This window comes from Empidonax traillii, unplaced genomic scaffold (genome assembly GCF_003031625.1).
Source record: "Empidonax traillii isolate 1590-97213 ecotype Southwest subspecies unplaced genomic scaffold, ASM303162v1 scaffold113:size1526484, whole genome shotgun sequence".
NCBI classification, from domain to species: Eukaryota; Metazoa; Chordata; class Aves; order Passeriformes; family Tyrannidae; genus Empidonax; species Empidonax traillii.
Genome location: NW_020955306.1, coordinates 1048551 through 1075648, shown reverse-complemented (window position 1 = coordinate 1075648; position 27098 = coordinate 1048551). Strand labels below are relative to the sequence as shown.

Here is a 27098-nt window from a genome sequence, read left to right as displayed (position 1 = left end):
CTGGTTGGCTGTTTGGTTTTTTTAATTTTTTTAAATAACTTTTTATAAAAACAATAATAGCAGCATTCTCTGCCCTTAACATCGTGCCCTTAATAACATTTTCCTTTTCTATATACATTCAGTGTCTTGCAGTTTATTCACTCTAGGTCCTAAACACTAAGGAGAAAAATCCATAAGATATGCATAATATTTCAACTGTGTACTTTATAGTCTACTATAAATGCACATTTGAAAATTCTCACCAATATTATTATTAAATATTTTGTTATGATCAGTTATCATCTTTTTTGTCTTCTGTTTGCCTTCTGCAAACATATTTCTGCTACTGTTTCTTAGTTACACTCCAGTAATGAAGCAAATTACATAGAAAAGTTTGTTTTATTGAATAATGTATCTATTGTCTAGAATAAGTACAAATTGAATTGATGAGCAATTATTAAACTCCAGGAGTTTAAAACTGGAATTCTGCTTTGGGCTTATATATAAAATAGTAAACCATGAAATAATTAGACTCATAATGCTGTAACTCAACATTTTTTTGTACAAATCCGTACCCAATATTTTTTTTTTACAAATCCAGCATAGCTATATGCTATAGAAAAGTATAATTTAAGACAAATTTTGTAAAGAACCTAGACCATATTTTCTAAAGGGAAGAACACATTTAAAATGTGAAAATGTGTAAGTATTTACTTAGTATTTAGTGCATCTGAAATTGTATTGTGTTAATAATGACCAGAATAAACCACTAAACAGGGCTAAAATACTTTGTCTAACTATGACATAAGTGGCATAATCCCCTAAGAAGATTTTTCTCCCCAGGAGGATAAATTTTAATTGTATTTTATGTCAGTACGCAGAATTACGGAAAATGATTTGTAGTTACAAAAGCTCTATAAACTAGTAGAAGATATACATTCCCAAATGTGACTAGTGGACCAGATGCTTTGGAAGTCATAAATGAAAGAATTTCATTTCACAGCTAAAAAACAGCCAATGTATTATATTACTAATTAGCACACGCATCTGTTCATTAAAAGGGATTGAGTTTGTCCTATTAGTACGTTTATTCACTGAATTCTATTGAATTCTATGTGCTTAAGGTTGGGCACACAAATGTACACTTCTGCTTGAAGACCTGTTGAGGGTTTAAGTGAGCCAGGCACTCAGGAGTTTTGATAGTACTTTGTTACTGCTGTTCTAGTCTTGTTAAAGAGAAAAGGCATGTTCTGTCTCGTTGAACTAACGTCTGTATTTTGCCAATGAAAAGTAAAATAGGAAGGTGAACTCTGGTGGTTTTAGTCACTGTAAGCAAGGCATAAAGTGGACCACATGGGCTTCAGGGTAGCTTCTAGAGTAATTAAAGAGGAAAATACAGATGAAATGATACAGAATTCTGGTAAAGAAGGTGGAAAATCAGCTAACAAATCACTAAGAAGTCACGATGAAATGAAGAAAAAAATGAGGAAGTAAGTCAGACTTGCAATGGAAGTTCTACACTACCCTCATAAAAAGGTCACCTTTAAAATAACATTAATGTATTAGAATTAAGGCAACTAATTTCATATTAAATAGTAGTATATTAAATTGAATCTCTACTGTGAAGTGACAGTTTGATTCCTATTCTTCTGTCAGCATCCTTATTCAGGACATCTTACCCATGCTAAAAAAAGGGTCAGTCTCATATGAATCCATAAGCAAAGGAAATTACTCCCACTTTTGTAAGAAAAATCACATGTTCATCTATTAATATCATTGCTATCAATGTAAGGCCTACTCTCCCACCTTCAAAGCACACCTTGATGACATTAATCCAAAATTATTTCATCTGCAGCTAGGGATAAGCTTAACATAATGGAGACACCATAAAATGAAACCAATTTATATTATACAAATTGGTTTCTCTGCTCTAAAAGATCACAGGAAATGGCAGGGCATTTTATTATGGATGTGAGGGAGGAAAACAGTTGCAACACTTGAAGACTGCTTTCATACAGCTATGCCTTTACAGAAAGACAGGTGTTAAAAGATTCTGAGCAGACACATCCCATAGGTCTTAGGATGTGTTAGATCCTCTTGAAAAACCTGAAGAATGCAAGACTTAACCCAAAAGAACATTAAATTTTAATAGCTTTGCCTAGGCTCACCCACCCTTGTCGAAAAACACATAACCAGTATGTAAGACATTTTCCAGCATAACAGTTGGTGCAAATGGTCTTTGAATGCTGCTACTATAAAACCTTTAAATGTCTATCACTACCCGAATAAACAGGATGGTCAACCACTCTCAAACCGTGGAGACTTCTAGTTATCCCATAAAACGCTTCATGCAGCCCTGTGGTCAAGAAATCCATTATTCAGGAAGAACAAACACTATCCCTCCCTGTATAGTTTCTGCAAGACCACTAGCAATGGCCTGGAAATAATTCTACATGGAGATTCAGCTTCATGTTAGATCATATGTGAAATGAAACATACATTTCTCCTCTCGGTGCTTTACTATTTGTGCTCAGATACGTATACTGAAGTCAACTCAGCTCTCCTTTAATTTCAGTGCATTAGACTGATGTATTTATAAGAAAAGGATAGCGAAACAATATATGGAACCAAACTGGACATAAAATTTTTCTGCATAATTTTGTAAGCTTCAAGAAAAATATCCACAAACACTTGCATACAGTAGACACGGATTTCAAGAGGACTTGTCTTCTTAAAATTAAAAGCATTGATAATGTAAGAGTGGCATGCCAATAAAAAAGAAATTGTTCAAAGGCCTTTCAAACATAAAATTGTGAAGCTGGTTTATCTAAAAGTCAGGAAATGCTTGAGATCTCAATATTCCTCAAGTAAAGGCAAGCAAACATTAAATCCAAGAGTACAAGTGCACCACACAAATTAACATACTCCAGTCAGTCTTAAACCCACATAATTCAATTTCTCAGAGTGTTATTTAGCAAGTTCTTAGGTTCAGTTTTCTGTGAGAAGATAACCACACATGTTGCCATTTTTGATGGGAATATTAAAGACCAGATAACACAAGGAAGGAAAATCCTATCTTACATAAGATAAAAATGGCTTAAATCTGACAGACTGAAATCACGATCTTCCTTTTTATATTGGTATCTGACTCCAAGCCACCAATACTGTCATTCCAGAGGTTGTCTCTCAACAGAAGTCTTGAGAAACACTGCAGAAACATGCATGGAGGAAGCTTCTGTCATAGCACATACTATAATAATTTCAAATCAGTATGACACCTTGCTATTCACTGACTGACAATTCAGAAATGCTTTAGATAGGTAAAGTCCTCACTATGTGGCTTATTCATGATCTTCTAAGTAGAGCTGCAGAGACACATCTTAGAGAATTTTTCAAATCTATTAAATTGGACTTGACAATTTGTCCAAAGTAATTTTGGTGAAATTAAATATATTCCTTTACTTATTCTTGCCTCTTTCTGACCTTCCTCATCATCTAGATACATAGCTATTATAATAAGTAACTTCAGAGTTTAGACAAATATATCAGGCAACAACTGTTTCTAGTGAAACTGTATTATTCACACAGGTACTTTCTCCTTTATCTTTGCAACAACAAATTATTGGTTTTGTTTAACTTGATTACAACATTGAGTTGTAAATGTCAAACACTGTCCTTTAATTACTACAATTATTTATGCTTTTGTTAGAAATTATCGAAAACAATTGGAAGAAGTGTTCATTTAATAAATCAGCATTTCATTCAGGTACAAAAAGCCACAGACTACAAGGTAAAGACTAGCTCAGTTGGTTAGACCACTGTGCTAGGAACACCAAGGTTATGGGTTTGATCCCTGTATGGGTTATTCACTAAAGAGTTGGACTCATTGATCCTTGTGGGTTCCTTCCAACGCAGAATATTCTGTGATTCTGTAGGAGGATAAAAATATTTTTACATTCACTAGTGTAAATGTATGTTTAGTTATGAACAAAATTTCCAGCAATTGTTATCAATAAAGAGAAATATTCACCTAATTCACCTTAAATTAAGATATGAAATCCGTTTAGCAATTTAAGAAGTAGGACTACAAAGACAAACATCCTTTCACAGTATTTGAACTGGTGTGCAAAATAGTGTTATGTCTTGAGTTCAAGTCTGCACTTACAAACCTTCTCAAAACTCGCTAGGCTTTTAATGTTGTGTTCAATCAACCTCCTGCTTGATTTCCCAACAATGTAACATCACTGCATAAACACATAGTCAAAAAAATTAAGAAATACATAGTGAATTTCAGTGACCAGCCACATTAGCTACAAGAGAAGACACTGATTCTGAATTCCATAAATGAGGTTGTTAGTCTTAGCACATGTTTTGCACTTTACAAATACAAAGGCCTTGGCATTCTTTCACTATACATGGGTTGTCTTCTCACTCAGCACTTAGCTTTGCATCAGTTCTACTTAGTGGAAACTCCTTATTCAGTTTTAATCCAATACTGATGATTACTACCAAAAGGGCAGGCCGAAAAGTGGGAGTGAAATGCAAACTTGAAAAAGATTACTCTCATCACCGGTGAGACAAGAATCACATAGCAGCAAATCAGCCCATGTGATTTCCTGGTTGCCATCAAGGCTCTTATATGTTTGAATGGAGAAACTATTTAGCAAAAACTGTCCAAAGAGAGGAAACACATTCGAACCCTAATGCTGCTGAGAAAGCTCTGGAGACCAACTGTCCCACTGAGACACTCACGACACTCATGGCTCTGACCACCTGTTAGAAGGACAAGGCCACAGGCATATGCAAACATCAACAAGACATTGAACAACTTGTGCCTTCCAAGAAATCTCTGGCTGGTACACAAAGACAAAGACTACGGTATCATTTGCAGCCCTGATGAGTGAACAGGCCCCCTGAACCTCTTCCTCAACACTTAACTCAAAGCCCCTCCTGCACGCCTGCACAGCCCTCTGCTTCTGGGTAGACAGCCACATTGACTTTCTACCACTCCTGCTGCTAAGTAATTGTAAGCAAGCATGTGAGTAAACTGTGTGAGAAAACAAGTAAATTGTTGTGAGAACTGTTATCTGCGATTAACAATAATGGTTTGATTTACCTGATAATAATGAATAAAAGGTGTCCTAAGCAATATAGGTTATCAACTATTTCTTCTGCTAGGGAAAAGGGAATTTACAACACTGACAAAGAGGTAGTATGACAGTTGTTTGTGTAGATGAAACCAAAGAAACAATTGTCTACAGTTTTCTAGGCCTCCAGTAGAGAACGTATTAGCTAAGAGCACAACAGTGTGCTGGCATCCACTGAGCTCCAAAAAAAGTGGTCATGCTGCCAAATGCAATGTTTCCAACTGCCAATAGAGGTTGGTAAGCCCAGTGTCCTGTGACCTTGATCAGCAATTAAACACTTGCAGACACAAGGGTAGATTTCCACTAAAGAAAAGGTGAAGAACAGAGGTAATCAGGGACAGGGTAAGAGCAAATGGCCTCAAGCTGTGCCAGGGAAGATTCAGGATGAACATTAGGAAGAATTGCTTCACTGAAAGGGGGGATAACCATTGGAAGGGGCTGCCCAGGGAAGTGGTAGAATCACCATTCCTGGAAATGTTCAAGAAATGACTGAATACAGCACTTGTTGCTATGGTTTAGTTCATATGGTGGTGTTTGGTCAAAGGATAGACTCAACGATCTTGGAGGTCTTTTCCAATCCTAACTATTGTATGAGTATATAAAATGAAAGGAGACTATGTTGACAGAAGCTGCTTTTGTAGGGCAAACAGCAGAAAAGTAATTTTTCAGAGTTTTGATTACTGGAATTGAAATAAGCTGCTGACTCAACAGCACTGGCAGCAGATGCGTAAGCCAGAAAAAGGTTCAGGGAGTTTGAGAGAGTAAAACACAAACTGTAGCTGCTTATTTTCTATTATTCATCACAGATGGCTTTTGAATTGCCTTAAAGTAGGTAGTAAAGGGCCAACCAAAAACTGGAACTAAAACATGAACATATCTTCCCTACTCTTTCCCTTTTATGTTTATCCTGGCCACATATGATTAGCATCACAGAACTGGATGATCCCAAGCTTGCCTTATCTTCTTTGAAAACAAGATCTGACATTATGTACTTAGCTTTGTTTTCATATGTGAGCAGTCAAGTGCCTTTCACAGTTCGTTTTTTTTCAGTCACAGCAATAATACATTATTAACCCCTCCAGTTGCAAGAAATTAAACTGAAAAGGCAGATCTAGCCAAACATTTAAAATTTAAACCACTGTATTGCAGTTTATCTATTGTTGTATTTGTACATGACATTATATTAACACGGAATTAAACAGTCCCACAGTAAGAAATCAGATAGGACCTTTTCTCCTGTAGTAAAATCCCTCCTACACAAGACTAGCAACTATTGCGGGCTAAAACTCCTATTACAACAAGTGCAACATGCTAGAAACTACAAGCTGCAATTTTAACTACAGAAGTTAGGGTCCTTTATTTCTCATTTCCAAAATGTTTTCAATACATTATATTCACTGTTTCTAAAGTTTCCTTCATTGGCTCATTCCAACTGTTTACTTCTGTTTCACCACATCTCTTTTCTGCTTGTCCAGCACCATCTGAAATCTCTCTCCAGAACAGAGACAATGTATTGTAAAAGAGAATGAATCAAGTTAATAGCCACCCTTGCTGCATTTATGATGCATCATAGAGCTGTAAGGGAAAAATGCAACTATGGAAGCAAACTGTTTCTTCTACTTTTTTTTTCCTTTTTTCTTTTTTTTTTTTTTTTTTTAATTTTCTTTTTTTCTTCCTAGGTTGCATGCCTTTGTCCACAGAAATTCTCTAGGAGTAGTAGGACTTCTATCTGCTTAAGTCATATCAGATGTCTGCGCTAGAACTGTACATGATAGAAACGAAGTTATCACTGATTCTATTTGCCTTTAACAAATAAGAGCAATAAATAAAACTCAAAAGAAAAATTTTTAAAGGCATTTTAAAGGCATTGAGGAATCAACTGGAATAGAGGTATGAAAATAGAAATTGTTTCATTCTTACTAATTTTTTAGTTATTATATTCAGATTACACTGTTTAGTCTAGTGCTTTTAAAGTACAAAATTCTCTTTGGTTCAAGGTATTTTGCTGCAACATATTCAAAATAAGTGAGTACAAGCTGCCCCAGGGTATGACTTTGTAAATCGCAGGAGTACAACATTGGAGTGCAATCAGCACCTGAAATATCTACATCGGCTGTGTTATCCATGAGTTTTTTTCCTAATTTATATGGAAAAAGAATTAAAAAAAAATAAATCTTTGAAGAATCTCCTTCATCTGCAAATATCTTAACTACTTAAGCAAATGCCGTCAATCAAATGCAACCACCATGACCAGAACATGACAGTGACTTGGTAGAGCCCTCTACTGATTAAAGAGAATAAAATTAAACTACATATTTCACTCCTGATTTCAGAGTAGACAAAAACCAATTATATAAGTAGCATATCATTACTGACAAAGTCACTTTTCTATTTAAAATTTGTTTATTCCTGGTAAAGCGAACAAAAGTTCTGAACAGGTGACGAATAACAACAGACCAAATCGTGAATTACTATTTAGAATTATAATTTTAAAATACTGATCAAACAATATTGTGCACTAATATACAATTTTAATGTGCATTAACATATAAGTTTTATGTTTCACAAGTTTGATTAAACACCGAATATTGGAATCATCATCTCTGTCAGCATAGTGGCAGGCAGAGAAAATATCATGTCCATGCTAATATATACTACAGGAAGATAAAAACAAATGATATTTTTTTCTTCTAAAACCTGTTCTCTACATTTTAATTCTTTATCACAATTTATGATTGTGATAGAAGGTATCAAAGAAGAAGGTACCAAAAAAGACAAGAATTGGAATAGGAGATGAAACATAAACTTATAAGACCATTAACAGTAAAGCACTATACAGTACAGTTGCCATATGTGTAATTTGCCTCATAAAGTTCATGCAGTAAATATTATTTTAGAATTACTGTTAGAAAATTAAACATAGAACTAAATCATTGTATTGTGAACACTCACATCCAGATCAAGTGGTTAGGAAATGCAAGAGTTAATATTTATACATCAATGTTATCTAGTTCAAGAACACAGTAGTTTGTTTTCCACTTTGTCTTATTAAAAACTTATTTCATATCTTTCTGTTTCACACTTCGGTGAAGTGAAAGGAAAAGGCAGAGGAAAGAGTTCATGACTTTGCTGTCACTACTGTTTGACTGAAGACCCTTTCCCATGTTAACAGAGTAGACAGATACGTTTTGGTAACTGTTCCTTGGCAACAGGAAAGAAAGTAAGTGACATCTTTTCTTTCCCTTTGTTTTATTTTGGTTTGGTTTTTTAACCCCACAATGAAGCATACAGCTTTGGAGTTAAAGAAACCATGGACCTGTGGTAATGCAAATTCTCGTTTTGCGTTTTCATTAACTCTTCTTGGAAATACTTTCCCGTTCAAATTTTAGTAACAGTAATAGGATTTAGATACATTTTGCATCTGTGCATAACAGAGCAATAGTAGATAACAGATTCCAAATCAAATTGCCTGAAGAACAAAGCGCTACCCGTTGAATGGATATTTATACAAGTTTGCCAAACAGCCTGGCAGGAAGGTCATTCTTGTAAGCCAGAACTGCAAGCCTCCAAGATTTTTAAAAGCAGAGAGAGAGATACCGCCCTTCTTGACTTGGACTTGGAGTGCCTCTCACATCTATGTAGATTAGTTTTGTTTAACCATGATAGGCTTGTTTTGTCTATAACTATGGAACAATATGGACTACTACAGAAGTTGCAGAGAGACCTGAGGAAACTCAAAACCAACCACTTCTCTGCATTTAAAAAAGCTGTCCTGTTACATATCTAAAACACTACGTAACACAACACCTAATACTTTACACTGTCATAGATCCACATGGAATTACTCACTTAACTGAATACTGTTTGAAACAAAATTGACTGAGAAGTAGAGAAAATTTACAATCATAATTAGTGTATGTTTGACATAATTTCCATTTAAACTCCAAAAAGTTAATATAATGCTAATTGCTATTCGTTTTCTTAGTACACTCGATGAATAAGCCGTTTCTCACTTTCTGAACATTAAAAAATATTAGATTAGAGCACTGTGTTAAAGTACATTACTATCTGCTCCTTCATACACATTCAGATACACATTTTATGAACTGTGTTAGATGGCGTAATATAGTTTAGAGAATACACTCTAAATACAGAATGCCCAGTAACTAAATAGATCTTAATCATATGCAAGCAAAAAATCTCTTTCAGTAGTGTTGCTTATTTTTCAAACATGCAGATAAAAACTCACTTGGAGTTTACAGTAGCATCCATTTTTCACTCAGCCAGCATCTTACATTTTCCTCTGCTCTAAGCTAAGCATACAGTATATGAAAAACAGAAAAACTGGCACTTCCAGAGTGATGTGTTAAGTACAAAACACATTTCCATTTATTTTTCCTTTTAGCTTTTGGGACATAAACAGCCATATGACAACATTACTTGGTATTTTTATTACTACTACATAAGTTCAAATACAAGTAACAATGGTTTTTAACTTAACAGTTCAGGAATGAAACAGCAGGTTTGTAGCTTAAAAGGTTACTGTATTACAGTGTAATCATACCACATTCAAAATAAAATGAGAGGCTATCTCTGTTTAAGAACTAAATGTCCTAAGGTCTAAATATGGTCCTCCATCCATTCGGCAGACAGCAAAGCTTTCGTCATACTCAGTAACCTAAGTGAAATGACACTTTAGTGAATAAATATTGACACCAAGTCTAAATTTTAATATTAGGAAGATCAAATTATTTATTTCGATAAATTTAGATTTGTGAGCACAATTGGCGTTTCTTTTTTCCTATAACCAATTGAATCCCAGATCTCCCGATGTCATGCAAATCTAACAGTTGCATGTAGCCTTCTCCATGAAGAAAAAAAAATTATATTTAAATAGAGTCAATGTAAATCCATGAGGTAAACACAGAGCTATCACTTCAACTGTAGGCTTATTTTAGTACTGCCTCTGTACTGAGAAGTTTTTCCTGCTCTTCTGCTCAAACAAAGGCCTTTCTTTACTCTCAAAAGAAACTTAATGATGCCACGTGCTGAAATACCTCATCATCAGTTGGAGCTTCAGAAAAGCCTGCTGTTTGTCCTCACACTCTTCATGCAAGTGTGACTGTTTCTCTCTAGTTAACAAATTTTAGCTTGCATTAAACCTTATCAGTAAACATGGCAGTACTGCAAAATCAGCAATTAAGGCCTCAATAGCTTCCACCAATTAGAGCTGTTGTGTGCCAAGAGCTACAGCAGAGACAGATTGTGCGCCGGGTTTATTAACTCATTCTTTTTGCTGTGGAACAGCTAAGTGCCTCTTTTCTGGCCACATTAAAGTACATATAGTTGTTTTACAGTGACATACGCCTCTGCCTTAAAAACAAAACAAACCCCCCAGAAGGCTGTGAATTTTTCATTTGGGAGCTTTCATATCTATACCAAAGCAACCACTATCTCTTTAAGGGAAATGCAATCTAGCATTGTTATACCTGTTGCTATGCAGACAGCAATTCTTTTATTGGTTTCAGCTTTGAACTAGCTAAACAAAATTGTCTTCCACTTCTGTTTGTACTCTCATCCTCCCCTATCAGTGCTTTCATGATCCCCAGAAAAACTGCACAGTACAAATAATTTGATGGGGACTTCATTCACGTGAGTGACCATTTCTTCATCAGTCTGGGGGGAGAAGGGAACTTACAATCAAGCTGTAGAAATCCATTTGCATATACATGATGGTAGAAATGGACAATAAATTTAGATGGAGAGAAATCTTTCAGTGGAAAAAAATACCAAGAGACTTTGAGGGATAGCTTTAACATTTCAGATGTTGGAGTGTAAGATCTTTCAGGCAGGGACCACAATGCTGCTGGGCATTTCTATTCTTCCCAGCACAGTTCGACAATGATTAATTTGCACTGCAGCACTAGAAATCACGAACAATTATAAATTGTGGTTTTCCAAAGTGCTGCATACCTTCAGCACTTTGGTATTTAAATGCAGATAAAGAGGCAGGCCTACAAGAAACCATATTATCAAAGTCAAGATTTATTTCAGCAAGAGAACATGCATTTAAGTCTAAATGTTAGAAAATGTCATTCACTGCATCTGTCAGAATACCTAGAATGCAACATTAACAGCAATTCACATAACGGAGCCCATTTAATATGATCATTAATATTTCAGACTGATTTTGAAACTGAAGAAAAAAGGAGAAACCAAGATGCATATGTAACAAAATTTATATTTCATGAACCTTAATTGCTGTAACTAGGGCACAGGGATTAAAGGCCTATGCTTAAGGCATCTGGTCTTGAGGACAGAATATTACAGAAGCATTTCAACTTTTGGTTTCAAATATTAAGTTTTTTAACCCTCCTGATACTGAAGAAAAGCTGAAACATGAAATCTGAACAAATCCCATTTACACAAGATGTATTCCTAAAATTACTTATTTACCTAGAAAAAGAACTTTCATGATGAGGAACTGCTCTGTTCAGCTTAGTCTTTAATAGAATTTTCTGGGACTGAGAGAATTTTATGAAATTGTTGTAACAAAGGACTGAATGAAACTTGATCAAAACATCTACTGCTATGGTGAGCCCTTTGGCTGGCGTGTGACATCTGAAAACACACTTTCAGAGATACTTGCACAATCAGATGTGCCTAATCAGATTTGGCCCTCTTTAACAGAGGTCTTTCCTCTATATTTGTATATAAATTCACTGCAAGCCTAACGTAATGAACAAACACTAGTGACAAAAATTGAGAATCTTTTGGCAATTATGTATTGCTGGTTGAGCTTCCATTTTCACTATTTCAGTCATGATCATTTTAACAGTGATGCAGTCAGCTATGCTTTGTTTTACAGCTCTCTGAAGTTGATTTCAAAGGGTGTCAGCAGCATTCCTCATTTCAAATCCCCTGGTTTAACTCAGTTCATCTCTTGTGCATTCGGCTCACTCATGAGCATTAGCGAGAGAGCACTGTGGCACTGCTGTGGGTAAGCTCAGGTCAATGAAAATCAATATAATTTACAACTTTTTACATTTTCCTAGACTTAAAAGCCTGACATGTACTGAAGGAGACTGTATTTCTTCATATGCTTTCCTACAGATATTGGGGCCATTATTTCAACACCTTTTAATTAGTACAAGTAAATCAATTAAGTATATTAGGAAGTGTATCTGTTTGTTTAAATGAGAATAGGTATTCATTCTTTCTAGTAACTTCCATACTACAGAAAGGAAAAGTGTTAGTTTTGCTATTGGAAGATCAATATTCATCTACATCTTGGTGTAGGAAATGTTTCTGGTAAGTCACAGATGAAAAAAAAAAGGATTATGAGGAATCAAACAAGAGGCATCACCTCACTAGAGTTTTAAATTTAATTTTGTTCAGATTGTAGCGGAGGATATATTCACCTTCAATATTTCTTTTTAGGTGAAATTACTATAAGCCACAAAATAACATTATACAGAAACACAGCAGAAATTACTCATTTCACTCTCCTCCTTTCAGAGGAGAAAGAAAAAAATCCAGGCAAAAATTATTTTCTGACATCAAAAATTCTGGAAAATACACCTCCAAACCTATTTTGAAATGTATTTAACCTCCGAGTTCTCTTGGGACACAAACTACATTATGTTACGATCTTGTCGAAATTATGTCAAAAATATTTACAAGTAACATTTACTTTTCTATTTTCTCCTTCAGTTCAAAAAATCCCAAAGAAATACATCTAAACACTGTAGGTATATTATTGTATAAAAGCTGCTAGAGTAACATTTATCCTCAAATAAGTACACTATGAGGCCCACCAGTATAAATTTTCCTCTCATTGCCCATAAATCTCATCTATTCCATTGCTGCTCCACAGATTCCTCCTTACGTCTCACTGTGAGGCTTCCATTTTCAAAGCACCTCAGACACCTAATTCCAACAGTTTAACCAATGTTCTCTACCAGCTGCTAAACTGTTACCATTAGTTAAAGCTCCCTTTCACAATTTGTAAGCATTACATTCATCCCAAGTGATTAGGAAGTGTCTGAAAATACTCCACAGGCATTCAGACCTAATTCTTCAAAATAACCTGAAATCTTCCAAAATGGCCATGATCCAGTAATATCCTGTTTGGCCTTTGGGTCTTGGACAAGTCCTATAACATGCAATGCTTATATTCTAGAAATAAAGCCTTTTCATTAACATATCTACTTTACTTTTAAAAAAGTGCAGTGTTCTTTATTAAGAACACTTTAAACACTTTTATTAAAGCACTTTATTATTTAAAATAATTCCATTCCTGTTTTTCTGCAATGACATCAGATTAGAGCAGTCTGCTTCCTTTCGTTTGGCCCTCATTCCTTTTGCTAAATTTTTAATATTTATATATTTAATACATCAGACAACATTATTGGGAATAAAACCTGTCAGAGATTCTGTTCTATCAGGGAAAGATAGATCTCAGAATTTTATATGCTTTCCCTTACTTTTCTTTAGGATAGATCTTGATTAGAATTTTTATTATTAAAAAAACCTAAAAGTCCAGATTATTCAGTGATTGGAAAAATGTAACATCACGAGGGAACTGGGTTTCATTAAACACATTACTGTCTAAATGTGATGACATTGTATAAGCTTCAACCAGTATGCATCGTATTAGGAAAGGCTATCCAGTACATTTTCAATGTTTTTCTTTGAGCTATGACCCACTAAAGAAGATAGCAATCACTGATTTCTTTTCTGCAGGAAAAAAAAAAAATATAAAGGGAAACCAGTATACACGGACAATCTTGGTTGCTACATATCTTCTGGAAATGTTCACACCAGTGCTACTGCTATGGGCAATCCGTATTTGATTTATACCCTTTTTTTTTTTTTTCTTTTGTAACCTTACACATTTCCTTTCAATAAATGCTTCTGTAGTGCTTTTTTATTTCACATATTGCGTAGATACATTTCCTCACGAAAAATGCATTTTGTCATCCCTAGACTCTGAAAGTGGACTCAACTGATTCACTCTATAACCTGAGAAAGTTCCACAGACTCTCCTCTACGGGACATATTCCTCGTGCTGAGCTCCAGGATATTGTGGGTAAAATGCACAACTTAAGCCTAAGCATTAGTAATGCTTAGCAGAATGTTTCATATAAGCCTATAGAGTATGGTGTTTCAATTTTTTGGTGGAAGAACAAGCCTTTTAAAAATTTTGGAGATGAAAAAACTCTGATGTCCTCTCAAAATCTGACCAGTGATGCACTACACCAGGAAGGAAAGAGATGTTGCAGTAACATTTCTTCTTTCCCTCCTTTAATTAGGATGGTTGTATATGACATTTATTTGACAGATATGGCTAATTTCTGCATGTCTGGGGCCAGAAATTTACATCCACAATTGCAGACCAGCAACCCAAGCAGTTATGAAATTATCTCATGCACCATATTCAGCCTTCAGAATTATTCTGCCACATAAGATTTGAATAATTGTACCTAAACATTTTCAATATCTACTTTTAAAAGTGAAACCATTCAACACTTTAGATTTTGTGCTACAATTCTGCCTCAAGGCAAAAGAGACATAAGGCCTATTGTAGTTAGCAGCTTCAGACTTCTAGCATTCCTATTTGTGACACTTGTTTCTCAGAAAACTGAAGACCGATGAGCAATCAGGAATATCTGGAGGGAAAAATGCAAAATATTTACCTTCTTTATATACAAAAATCTAAAATACATCAGACACCTGAACAAATCCTGACTGTAAAAACAGACATTTCATAGAAGAAATCAGTGAAACATATTTTCCAACCAAAAGTAAAAGTCTCCATACAACATTAAAATAGACAGTGAACTTGCCTAAGCAGTGAGGTTGGACCAGGTGACCTCCAGAGGTCCCTTTTAACCTCAGCCATTCCATGGTTATGCAACTCAAATTACTAAAAATAAAATTTTATTTATTCCAATGTTTTCTATACAGTTGTAGCCCCTAATAATACTTTGACCATAATCAGCACTAGCCAACCTACATATCTTAACAGAGAACTGAACAAGGTTTTATAGCTGAGACAGACAAAATAAAGACATGGCAGACAAAAAGAGATTATACTAATTTCACAAACAGAAAAGTTAAGCTCAGAAAGCCTGTTTCCCATTTACATTAACAGCATTCACTATACAGGCAGTATAATGGGACTTAACACAGCTTTAAATTTAACTTATGTAGTGGGCTTAGTATAATCTAGAATAAGGCTGGAATGAATCAAAGTGCTCAAGATTACAAATTATATCTCTGAAAAAGACTAAAATTTAACTTTTCTCATATAGATTCCAACACGTAAGTACAAAGATTTTTGTCTTCTTGAAAGAGGTTATTTCATTAAACAGTGCAAAAAGCTTCAAAATACATTCCATAGTTTAGGACTACAGAAAATAAAAATCAGTAAAATATAATTTTTTTACTACCCTTCTTGTTACAACTACGGGAAACTATCCTTCTCCCTTTCTTGTTAGGATGCTATTATTATTATCATACTATTATATATATATATATATATATATATATATTATACATATTATATGCCTTATTATCATATTAATCTAGTTTATTGTATTCAGTTTAATATACTATTCTAGTTTATTAGTATATCAAATTCAATTAAAATGAAAGCTTTCTCTCTTAGTTTTTATTCATATCCTTATTCAAATATTCATTATTTCACATTCTCACATCATACTTGAACTAGAAAGCCCAGTTATTGTATCAAGTAATTACTGTATCAAAGACTATATTATCTAAAAGTAGTCTGATAAATAAAACCAAAAATAAAAGTAATTACAATAAATAAAAGATTATCAGAATAAACTCTCCTATTTTTAGGCACTGTACAAAACCAATAATTATGACTAGTTATTCAGAAAACTCTTCTGTATTCTTATTTTGTAAGACTTCATGTACTCTTTTCTCTTTGCAATAAAAAAGGTATTTTCGTGAGAAAAGAGAATACACCAATTCACTCTGAGGGCAGGAAACCTCAGAGCAAGAGTATCCAAAAAAAAAAAAAGAAAGAAGAAAGAAAAATCCAGGGACCAACAATAAAGAATATTACAGGTATCATGAGCTTCCTGCTCGAAGACAGTACTAATTTGGTTCTAGAATAGTGAAAACCTTTCAGTATTAAATTTTGCTATTAATTCTTTTTTGCGATGAACAGGTAGGGGAAATATACCAAAGAGCCATTCCTCCAGTGTAGACAGTGTGTAGCTTTTTTCCCTGGGTCTAATCAATGCCGTGTGCTTTTAATTCCTTACTGACATGTTAATGAATACAACCTCTCCAAAGTTCAGTCCAAATAAGCCAGATGATGAGAGTCAGTTTGGCAACTGAACAACAGAGAGAAGGATCAATTTTTAAAAGATTTACACACTTCCATTAATTATCTTCCTAATTTACGCGCATCTGAAGCGAGCAGTAATTCCTGCAAGGTTCCATTTGCATGGTCTTGTAACCTCTCATCGGTGACATGTTTCACACATTAAAATTGTTAAAAAACTTCAAAATCTTGAGGACTTATTTTCATAGAATCACAGATTCATGGAGTCAAACAGGTTGGAAAAGACCTCCAAGATCATAAAGTCCAACCCTTGATCCAACACCTCTGTGGTTACTAGACCATGGCACTAAGTGCCACATCCAGTCTCATCCTAAAAACCTCCAGGGACAGTGAATCCACCACCTCCCTGGGCAGCCCATTCCTATGTCTGATTACTCTCTCTCTAATGCTGTGATCTGCAGTGATTTGCAGTGATCTGCAGTGGAAATCACTTTTGAAAAGAAGTATACTTCCCTTCTAGATTACATACTGCGTTGTTTTTTCCCTTAATTTCTAAGTAGACTTAAAAATTAACATTCATCTTCAAAACCCTTCAGTGGTAGTCTCAGCTTTCCAAGACCTATCCTCCTCCATAAGAGTACTCCTGGAGTCAGTAGATTTAAGTCTGATGTCAGGTGAAAATCTCACTGTTTGGAAATCTCTTTGCCTGCACCAAGTTTTCAGAGACAATGGTTAATGAGTTGTGCTAAACAATCACACAATTTTTCTTCTCAGATGCAATGTGTAGATATGTATTCTGAATAATAATAAAAAAATTAATCAAAAAACAAGCATTTATGTGACACAGGTGTCCAAGATACACTTACTGCACGCACTCTAATCTCATTCAACTTTTTTTTAACAAGTTTGCAATTTTGTCCTACTGTATAAAAACTTTCTCCACAAGATCAAAAGGTTTCCTTGTTTTTCTTCATTGACTTTCCTCAAGAAATTTCATAGTACTTAAAGTTGAAGTATGTATATTCCTCTGGAAAAACAATTTCAACCAAACAATGATTCATTACATTAATACACCAAGATATTTTTGAATCTTAGAGCTGCACTGCAAGTTGAAAAGATTAAAAATACAAAATGCAGTGAAAGATTTACAATTATTATTTTAAATACAGTAGATAGGAAATTATACAGTATGCAGGAAAACACCCATGCTTTGGTTAAATAAAACATTATTAATTTAAAAAACAGTGAGGGATGTAATTCAGAATGCATACACATGAAAGTATTTCTCAACTTCAACAAAGAGAATATTTTACATTGCTTTCTAAGACTGCATAGAAGTATATTAACTACATCATGACATTTGTGAAAAGCTGTTCAACTAGCTGATCTTTCACACAACCTAAAACAAAAGACAAACTTTCCAGGGTAATGTAGACCCCAAAACCTTTACTTGATTTTCTTTTTTTTAAAGAGCATTTCATAGCGTGCTTTTTTTTTGAAATGTTTCATTAGTACCTATCTAAAATGTATTCTCCATACACAGTCCCATATATAAATGTATAACTAACAACTGACTCACATATGCTGTTGCCTGAATTTGTTGTTGCCAAGCAACAGCTATAAAGCATTTTGCACTGCTTGCAAAAATCTGAATGAATGATTCGAAGAGAGATTATTTCTAAAATACTAGGAAGAAAACTCACTACTGGAATTACATGAATAATTCCTTGTATATTTCAAGGATTCATAGAGTATGTTCCTTCCATAATTACCGAAATGAGAAAGGACAATTCCTTTGAGTAGGATTTGAAGGGCATTTCACAACAAGGAAATTCATGTTCTATGCATGCAGTTAATGTTCCCACATGGACTCTGAACCAAAGCCACCAAAGTTAACGGGTTCCTTAAACTGACTTCAGAGTCTTTTCATTGGGTCTTTCCATCGGATTTTAACATCCATCACAGGACAAAAATGACAGACTCCTAAATGGAAAAACAGAAGGCCATCACCTTACAGGAGACACAAATAAATTCTCAATAAAATTTTACCATCTCAAAATATGCAAGTGAAAGAGAGAGAGTCTGTACAAACACTTCTTTGTATACTCTTCATAGAGCTAAGGTTTAATCTCATTGAGGCTAATGGCATTACACACAGCAGTAAAAATAGAAGCATCTATAATCCATTGATAACATGAATGTGATATGCTATCTACAAAAGAGAACTATTTGTCTCTTTAAGTAAGTGCCATCCATTACAAAATTACTAACCTTTGGCTATCACACCTCTTGGGAATTAAGAGGTGGAAAAGCGGATCAAGAAAATCAACCGGGAAACACAGTAACTCCAAAGTGCTTATCACAAGCCTGACTCACAAGTTGCTTTAAACAGAAATATGAGCATAAAAAGTTGTTGGACCTTCTGTCCTTGCCTACCACGGCCGCAAGACATTTCTTTCAATTTCCTGTACAATATGCTTAATTGATAATAACTGGGCAGAAGCTAAAAATGATTATTCTTTCCATAATGACCAAATTAGAAATCCATGTATTTTCCTTTTAATTCTTCAAATCCATTCATGTGACTTGGCAAGAAGTACTGAAAGCAGTAATTATTGGTATTTTAAATGATAGTTTCAGTATAACGTAGTGAATGTGACTAGTTTCTTTAATGGATCCCAGAGAAATCCTTTTAATTCTGTGTCTCAGGTTGTCTTGAACTATCATGAAAAAGTAACTCCTTTATATGGAAGGAATCTGGAACCTAAATTCTGTCTATCTAGAGCTTTATAAAAATTTAAATAGACACATTATAAACTGGAATCAAGGTTTTAGTAGTTTCATTCAAATAATCTTCATGCTCCAAGACGTAATTCATAGTTTATGTCATTGGTCATGACGCAGTCACATAAAAGGCAATCTCAGTGCTTTCAAACAGGCTGAGCAGATTTCCCATAGATAATAATATAATCTATGGAAAGGAAATCCACTCCAGGCCACACAGTTTGCTTATACTTCTTCATGTGTTTGTTTGTTTCTTAGAATATGCTATGGCAACTCAAAGAAATAGAAGAACCTTTACTTTGCCCTCTGTATTCGTCATGACCCACTTGCAGAGTCAGTGCAATCAATCAATGTAATCTCAAACCCAGGACATTTTGCAGGTCCCTTTGCTTTCTTCACCCTAAGTATACACACGATATCAATTAAATGTTAGGATTTTGTAAAACACATACTGCATTTTTTCAAGAGGAACCAAGTTGCAATCAGACACTTGTATTCATAGCATTGTTAGTGCTGATTGATTGAAGACAGGGTTAACAGCAGAAGGAGAAGCACTATGTTCATTCCCACAAAAGGTACCTGTAATGATCTAAACGTATGGTTAAAAATAGGGGGTTTTATATGCTAAAACTTCTTATTTGGTGACTCAGAGCAACCTGCTATTTATTGCTCAATCAAGACTGACTGGCAGATGCTATTTTCTCTTTGGATAGCTGTATTAGAGTATAAACTAAACCACTCAGAAAATAATTCTACTTAGTATGTGGAAACACAGAAAAATCAGTAATTATTCATCAACTGAGTGAAAATTTCCGTTAGATAGGATTCTTTTGTTCCGTGGTCAAGGCGTGACAAAAAAAAAAAAAAAAGACAAAACCAAGCAAACAGTAAGATTATGACTTCGAAGGTTGATATGGGTCAAAACAAGACCATCAAAGTGACACAATGCTCATTTTTAATTAGACTTCCTAATGTGACATCAAATTGTTTTTCTTCTAAGAAACAGCCCTTCAACAAGGCATGAAATCCTCGCAGCTTAGTTTATTAGGAGGCAACAAAGGGATTCCAGTCTGCTACAACAAAGTTTCAGCCTATAAGCACAGCCAGTGCAGTATAAAATTGTGTCATATGAATTTTAATGTGACACAAGTATGAAAGATTCCAAAAGAACAAAGGCAGCACAGTCCTGTTCCACGCTACACAAATGACCTATTCTGATCTGAACAGCACACCACATTACAATCAAATTTATTTCAAAGGAGGGTTGCACAGGTCAAATGTAATGGCTGCAAGAATGAGGTATTTCCTTTATGTAGTATTAGAGAAAAGCAAAATATCAAACAGTGCAGGAATGCCAGGGCACTGAAAAGGAAGGCATATTTAGGCTTCAGGGAAAGATTTTATAAAGATGTTTTAATTGTATGTCATTCTCACTGACTACAGTTTCTAAGTTTCAAAGATACTGTGATACCTCGATGAAGATGTCATGTATACAAGCGAGCTTGTCTATTACACAGCCCTTAATATATATTTAAAATTTCAAGGCACCAGAGAAAAGTTTCATGTACAGTTCACACGTAACAAAAGGAGACAGGCTAAGTGGTCTAACTGGCTGGACGTCTCTTCGTGGCCTGACATCTCTATGGCAGAAACCATGATATTCCCAGACGTCAGAATCCAACAAAAATAGAGGATGGTAAAGCTCTTCAGCTGACTGTCCAACCTTACAACAAAAGAAGCAAGCTACTTTAACAATTTAAAGGATCAGAAAAATGAGGTCTACTTGAAAATACTGGACTACCAGAAAATATACAGAAATTCATTAAGACATAAATCCAATAGTAGACGAGCAATTAAGGATTAAGTGAAAAGCAGGCAAAAAAACCTTAATGATCAGGAATCACTGAACAGAAAAGTAAGGGCAAATTCTCACAGTACTTCTTGTCATGTATTTCCATCAAGATTTAGGCTTCATTTTTGTCTTCAAATCAGACTTCTAAACAGTATGATGGAAAAACAGCTCCAAGTCCTGACTGCACAGTTCAGAATGGATGTTTGTCCATTCTCCGCAACTGGAGACAACACTCATGCATGCTATGAATACAATTTGCAGGTTATGTGGGCAGTAGGCAGACAGGGTAACAAGTACTTAAGGCAAGACAGCCATAAAAAGTCAGAAGAAAACATGTTGAACCTCTTTTAAAAAAAAAAGAACACCATAAATACTTTCCTATTTTACAATGAGATGAAGATTTACTACTTGGGTTTTTGAAAATTAAGTTCTTGAAAAACTAAATTCTATCAGAAAGTTCAGCACAAATCAAAGCTTGTTGTTGTGGAGTTTTTTCAATAAAATGAAAATACACTATTGAACTATCTTCCATTTGATTCCCAGCCAGGGTTCCCTCAGTCACAGAACAAGACAGAATAAAAGCTGCATTGGAAGAATTTCTGTAATGAATTGGCCACCATCCCAAAGGTTAGAATTAGTTTTATTGCCCAAGTCTACCACTAAAATCAGCATTAGTCACCTCAGCTCTCCAAGTTCTAATCAATCTTCTTCTTGGGAGACTTCGAAATATTCAAAGAATGTAGTCTGTTATGACCAAAAAACCCCACACCAGTAACTTCCAGTGTACAGGAATGTAACATAACCAGCAAGAGATAAAATCCTATTGACATATTTAAAAATTATCTTAGTTTCCCGAACCCATAGCTCTCTTCCCTCTTTTCAATATTTTTGGAGGTTAAAAATATTCCTTTGCCACCAGACATTTATATCACTGAAAACTGACGTATTCACCTACATTATGACAGCTCTACTGTAATTCACTAACGTTTGGACTTGGAGACAGACATAAAGGAAAAAAATACAAACCTTTAATGTTTCACTTGGTGAACAAAAAATGCATTAATTTAGATATTCAGTCACAAGAATCCAATTAGCTATGGATATATACACACATATTCATACCTTTCAACCATCTTACTCATTTGAATTTTGATGCTATTTTCTACAAAATATAATCCATTTTACATTGTATTTAATAGATTTATTCAGATTTGCATTTCCATATGTCATATTTAAGCTTATACTACCACCTGCCTGAGGCTGTATAGTCTGAATTGTCACCCTCATAAACCACTTCAGTAGGAGAAAATCCTCTGTACACACTGTATGAACTGTTTCCCTTCTGCTTAGTGTAGAAGTATGATAATCATTACAACCATGAATAATAACCACACACACAAAAAAAGCTGTTATGTGTGTCCCTCTCAAAAAATCAGATTACCATCTTCACAACAAAATATTCAAGCTTCTTAAGATATGCTGCAATGAAATACCATCTCCATAAATTTTTTTACACAAGTCAGCAAGTAGCTACCAAGATTACTGTGATATGAACTCTACATGTGTTGCATACATGCCATACACATAGGTATATAAAAGTATTTACATATATAGAGATATGCATATATATAATTTCACACTTAAAGGACACTGAGATACCTTCCTATACAGATTTGCAAATCAAATAGATTAACTCTGTTTCCAACTACTAACATCAGGGCAATGCAATACCATCATCTCTCTGCTTTGTGTTGGACCCATGCAGTAACACTGCTGAGCTGGAGAAAAACTGACAAGCAAAGGTTAAGCAGAGGACTGCCAGAAACAAACTAGGGCTTAGAAATCATTCCTTTAGATAATACTAATGCTTGACTGATGCACAGAGTGACTTTGAGGTTGCAAAATCATTAATAAGAGCATCCATTCTCTTTGGATTTACACCTTCTCTCATACATTTGGAGTTGGGGCAATTAAGGATTTGGACCAAACTTTCCTATGCTCTTCTGGAATTAGCAGCCCTGCCATGGTACCAAAGTGCTCCAAAGGTCAATTTATGATTATTGTCCTGCCATCCTGCACACTGTGTCTGCAAGCAAAGCACAGCATCTGGGGGAAGGGAAAAAGGGAGAGAAGGAGGAGGAGATAAATAAGCTCAAAGATCATGACTTGGAGGAGGGTAGATTTCACATGGTCCCTGCTCTGTTAGGTTTCAGGGGAAGCAGGAAGAGAGGTAGCCCACCTCCCTGGAAGGGACAGCAGGTAGGGACTCTTCACTTTTCTGCACACCTAAAGAAAAAATTAAGAATGAACTCAAAGAAGAACTCCAGACCTCCTCTCGGCCCTAGCCGGGTTTAGTCTCGAGCCAACAGGGATTTGGATTTTTTGGGATTATTGGCAACATCGGTAGCTGTGCAAGCCAGCTAGCCTTCTCGTTCTTTCACACACAAAAGGTGAGGAGAAAGCCCAAACTGATGATTCCCGGAACCGACTGAAGTTTAGAAAATCTCGACCTCTGTACACACTCTGTTCCAACTTCACTACCTTTTCAAGGTTTGCTGTACCTCGTCAGGGAAAGCGCACATGGCCAATTTGATAACACCGTGTCGCTGAGCACCCCGGTGTGTACTGAGACCAGCCACCCTCACCTAAGGGACCGCCCCGAGTTTTTATCACTGTCAGACTCTGCATCTGCCTTTGGGTCCATGAGGCTGTCACCCCCTCCCCTCCGCGCCCGCTCCCGGCCCGCTGCAGGCTCCCATTCCCCAGTCCCCCAAGTTCTGGGGCACGGGCACCCCCACATCTCCACGCCAGCTTTTCTCAGTTTCTATCGGGCTGCTCTGGTACCAGCCTCCAGCGTTTTCAGACCCTGACTTGACTGAAGACATCCGTCTCCCACAATGGGAGAGAGAGAAGGAGAATCTATGCACAAAGTTTTTTACAGATCCTGCCTGCGCCTTCCTCTCCCCGCCCATACCTCTGCCGGAGGCAGTAGGGCGAGGGACGGGGGGATGGCAGTAGGAGGGGAAGAGGGGGAGGCAGGGACGCCCAAGCGGGGTGTCATCCTCGGCCCGAGGAGGACGGGGGCACTGGCCGCAGCTTTTAGCGGACTGTGACCCTGGCGGGCGACCGCTGAGACAGAAGGGAGGAGCGGCGCTTTCCCGGAGACAGAAGCAGCCGGCTCTCTCCGAGCGCAATGGCAGCGCATCCCCACCGACCCCTACGGAGCTGGGAGCAAAGTCCGAGCCCCAGCGGCGGCGGCAGCAGCAGCACCAGCAGCGGCAGCAGAAGCAGCGGCGGCAGCAGCGGCAGCAGCAGAAGCAGCAGCAGCAGCAGCAGCAGCAGGTCGCCGCGCCCCGAGCTGGCGGCCCCGGCCCGGGGCACCGCCGCCCCCCAGGCCGGCGAAGCGGTCGCCAGCGCCTCGCCCCCACCCCGGACAGGGTCGGCGAAGAGAGAACTCACCCCCAGCTTCCTGCTGCGGATTTTCACGTAGCCCTGTTTGACTATATCGTTAAAGTTGGAGGCCATGGCCAGCGCTGCCTGCTCCCTCCCCTCCGCGCCCGGAGTCGTCCTCCTCCGCCGTCGCCTCCTCCTCCTCCCCCGGGCCCTCCCGGGTGCCGCCGGCCACTGGCTCCAAAGGCGCTTCTGGCATCCAGGCAGCGGCAGCCGCCGCGCTCCGCTCCGCCCGCTCCGCGCCGCTCCCGCCGCCGCCCGGCTCCGCTCCGCCCGGCACCGCCCCGGGGGGCGGTGGCGGCCGCTCCGCTCCCCCGCTGGCCCCTCGTTGCCCCCGCCCTGGCCGCCGGCCCCGCTCCGCTCCTCTCCGCTCCGCCCCGCCCGGCGGTGGCTTCGCGGCTGCCCGCGCCTACGGCCGGGGGCGGGCGGGGCGGTGGGCAGGGCGGGGCGGAGCGGAGACACCGCCCCCGGCGCGGCGGCCGGGGAGCCCCCCCCAGCGTACACCCCGACACCGCCGGGGCACCGGCACTCGCGGGGGTGGCGCGGGTCTGCTGGCCCCGGGAGAGCTCCGCGCCCCCGGGCGTGACACGGGGCGGCGGCCAGATGCTCTCCTCGGCCTTGGCCGAGTGGGTTTACCTACTTTTCTCCAGGGTGGCAGATGGTCACGGCCGCGGCATCCCCGGCTCGTGTGGCAGATCCCTTGGGAAACGCGGCCCGGGAGGGCATCTTACCGCTTCACGTATTCAGGAAGCCGTGTAGTTGCCCACCAGCAGACACTGAACTCTTGTGTTAATTTAACCAACTTAATGAAATAAACATATGAACTACGGGGCGGGGAGGGGAGGGGGGAGGAGGAAAGAAGGAAAGAAAGGAAAAAAGTGTATCTGAAGTTAAAAAATGAGGTGTCACGCATAGGCATTCTGTGCCCTCCACAGTGATGACTATGTCTTTAACTACTGTTCATTGAGGTGGGTCTAGCAAAAGAATGACTTCTGAGGAAAACAGATAAAGTTTAGGAGATATTAGGAAGGTAAAAACAAACAACCAAAACACAAACAAAAACCCAAACTAAATGAAAACAACACAACAAACCAACCAAACAAACAACCACAAAACAAACCAGAAAAACAAACAAAAACAGAGAATTTCTTGTGTTTGCTTTTGTTACATGTAAAATAGGGATGGACAAGAATGAACATAGGCTGCTTGAGAAAGAAAAACTAAATATATGGGACTGACAAGTTAGGACGTTACTGTTGTTACCTAAAATTCTACTTCATAAATGCTTTCAATGGAAAAAATTTAATTACTATGATAAGCTTAACGAAAGCTTCATGAGCTCTTTTCCTGCATTCTACTGCACCATTGCCCTGAAGTTTTATGAAATAGGAATTTGCAGTGTGCAGTGTGCTATAGACTGGGGCAATAAAACATAATTCTATAGTTAAAAGTTTGTCAGATTTATTTCAGATTTTCAAAATCAATAGACAATATTGGAGAAAAGTCTTGCAGCAAATAGGAAAGATACAATCTAAAAAAATTATTACAGTACTTGGATGAAGCGTAACTTTACTCTCTATAGCTACTTGTGGTACTACATCCAGCTCTGGAGGCCTTAGTATAGGAAAGACCTGGACCGGTTGGACCGTGCCCACAGGAGGGCAACAAAAAATGATTAGAGGGATGGAAAATTTCTCCTACGAGGAAAGGCTGAGACAGCTGGGGTTGTTCAGTCTAAAGAAGGCTTCAGGGTGACATTGTCTTTCAGTACCAGGTCTTCCAGTACCTGAAGGGTACAACTGAGTACTAAAGTATTTTTGCTAGCCCACCATCAACCAGGTATAGGATTCCATTTAAAAATAACAAAACAGAATCTTAATATTATGATCTAAAGACTCTTACGTCTTCGTTGACTGCTTTTAGCTTTGCATCCACGTCTAACAAGTGTGAAAATTACACTCTTACTGTTCTTTTTCCCCAGAATAACCCTTATTATTTACTTTGTTCTAAATTTTTTTTGGCTTAGTCAAATAGTAATTGGTGAAGCAGATGAATATTTACCTATACTTTTATATTCTAGCAACTCAACTCTCAATTATACAAATTTCAAAGCATCTGCTTGGAGTAAGAGTCTGCATTATTTTTATCCAAGTAAAAACCTCTATATAATTATGCAATTTTTTATAAAATATTAGATCATAAAAAGGAATAGATAAAAATACTTAGCCTATTGTTGCTTTCTTGGTATTTCTAGCGAAATGTCAAAAGGATATTATGAGCTTGAATTCGTACTTCGTGCAGAATATGATTTCTTCCTAATTTCTGTTTTATGGATATGTCAAATCAGAATATTCAGTAATTTTAGGGAGAAAACTGAAATATCCCTGCAAGAGAATTCTTTCAAGACACTACAAAATATTAAACAAAAGTTTTGTTCAAAATGAAACTAGCAATTATTTAAAGTACAGAAAGCTCTTGAAGGATCAAAAAGAAAAGGAACATTTCCTTTCGATTGCCAACCAGAAAAGTACATAATCCTATTCAATTAACTGACAAAAAGACA

General features: G+C 37.2%; 1 protein-coding gene across 1 annotated transcript in view; it reads right to left on the bottom strand.

Moving 5' to 3' along the window:
- Positions 1 to 24817, bottom strand: part of DOK6 (docking protein 6) — a 240685-nt gene extending 215868 nt beyond the window's left edge. Inside the window, exon 1 of the mRNA XM_027882863.1 lies at positions 24545 to 24817. Coding sequence (XP_027738664.1) covers positions 24545 to 24610 — 66 coding nt within the window. The 5' untranslated portion in view covers positions 24611 to 24817. The remainder of the gene's footprint in view (positions 1 to 24544) is intronic.
- Between the last annotated feature and the right edge of the window lie 2281 nt (positions 24818 to 27098).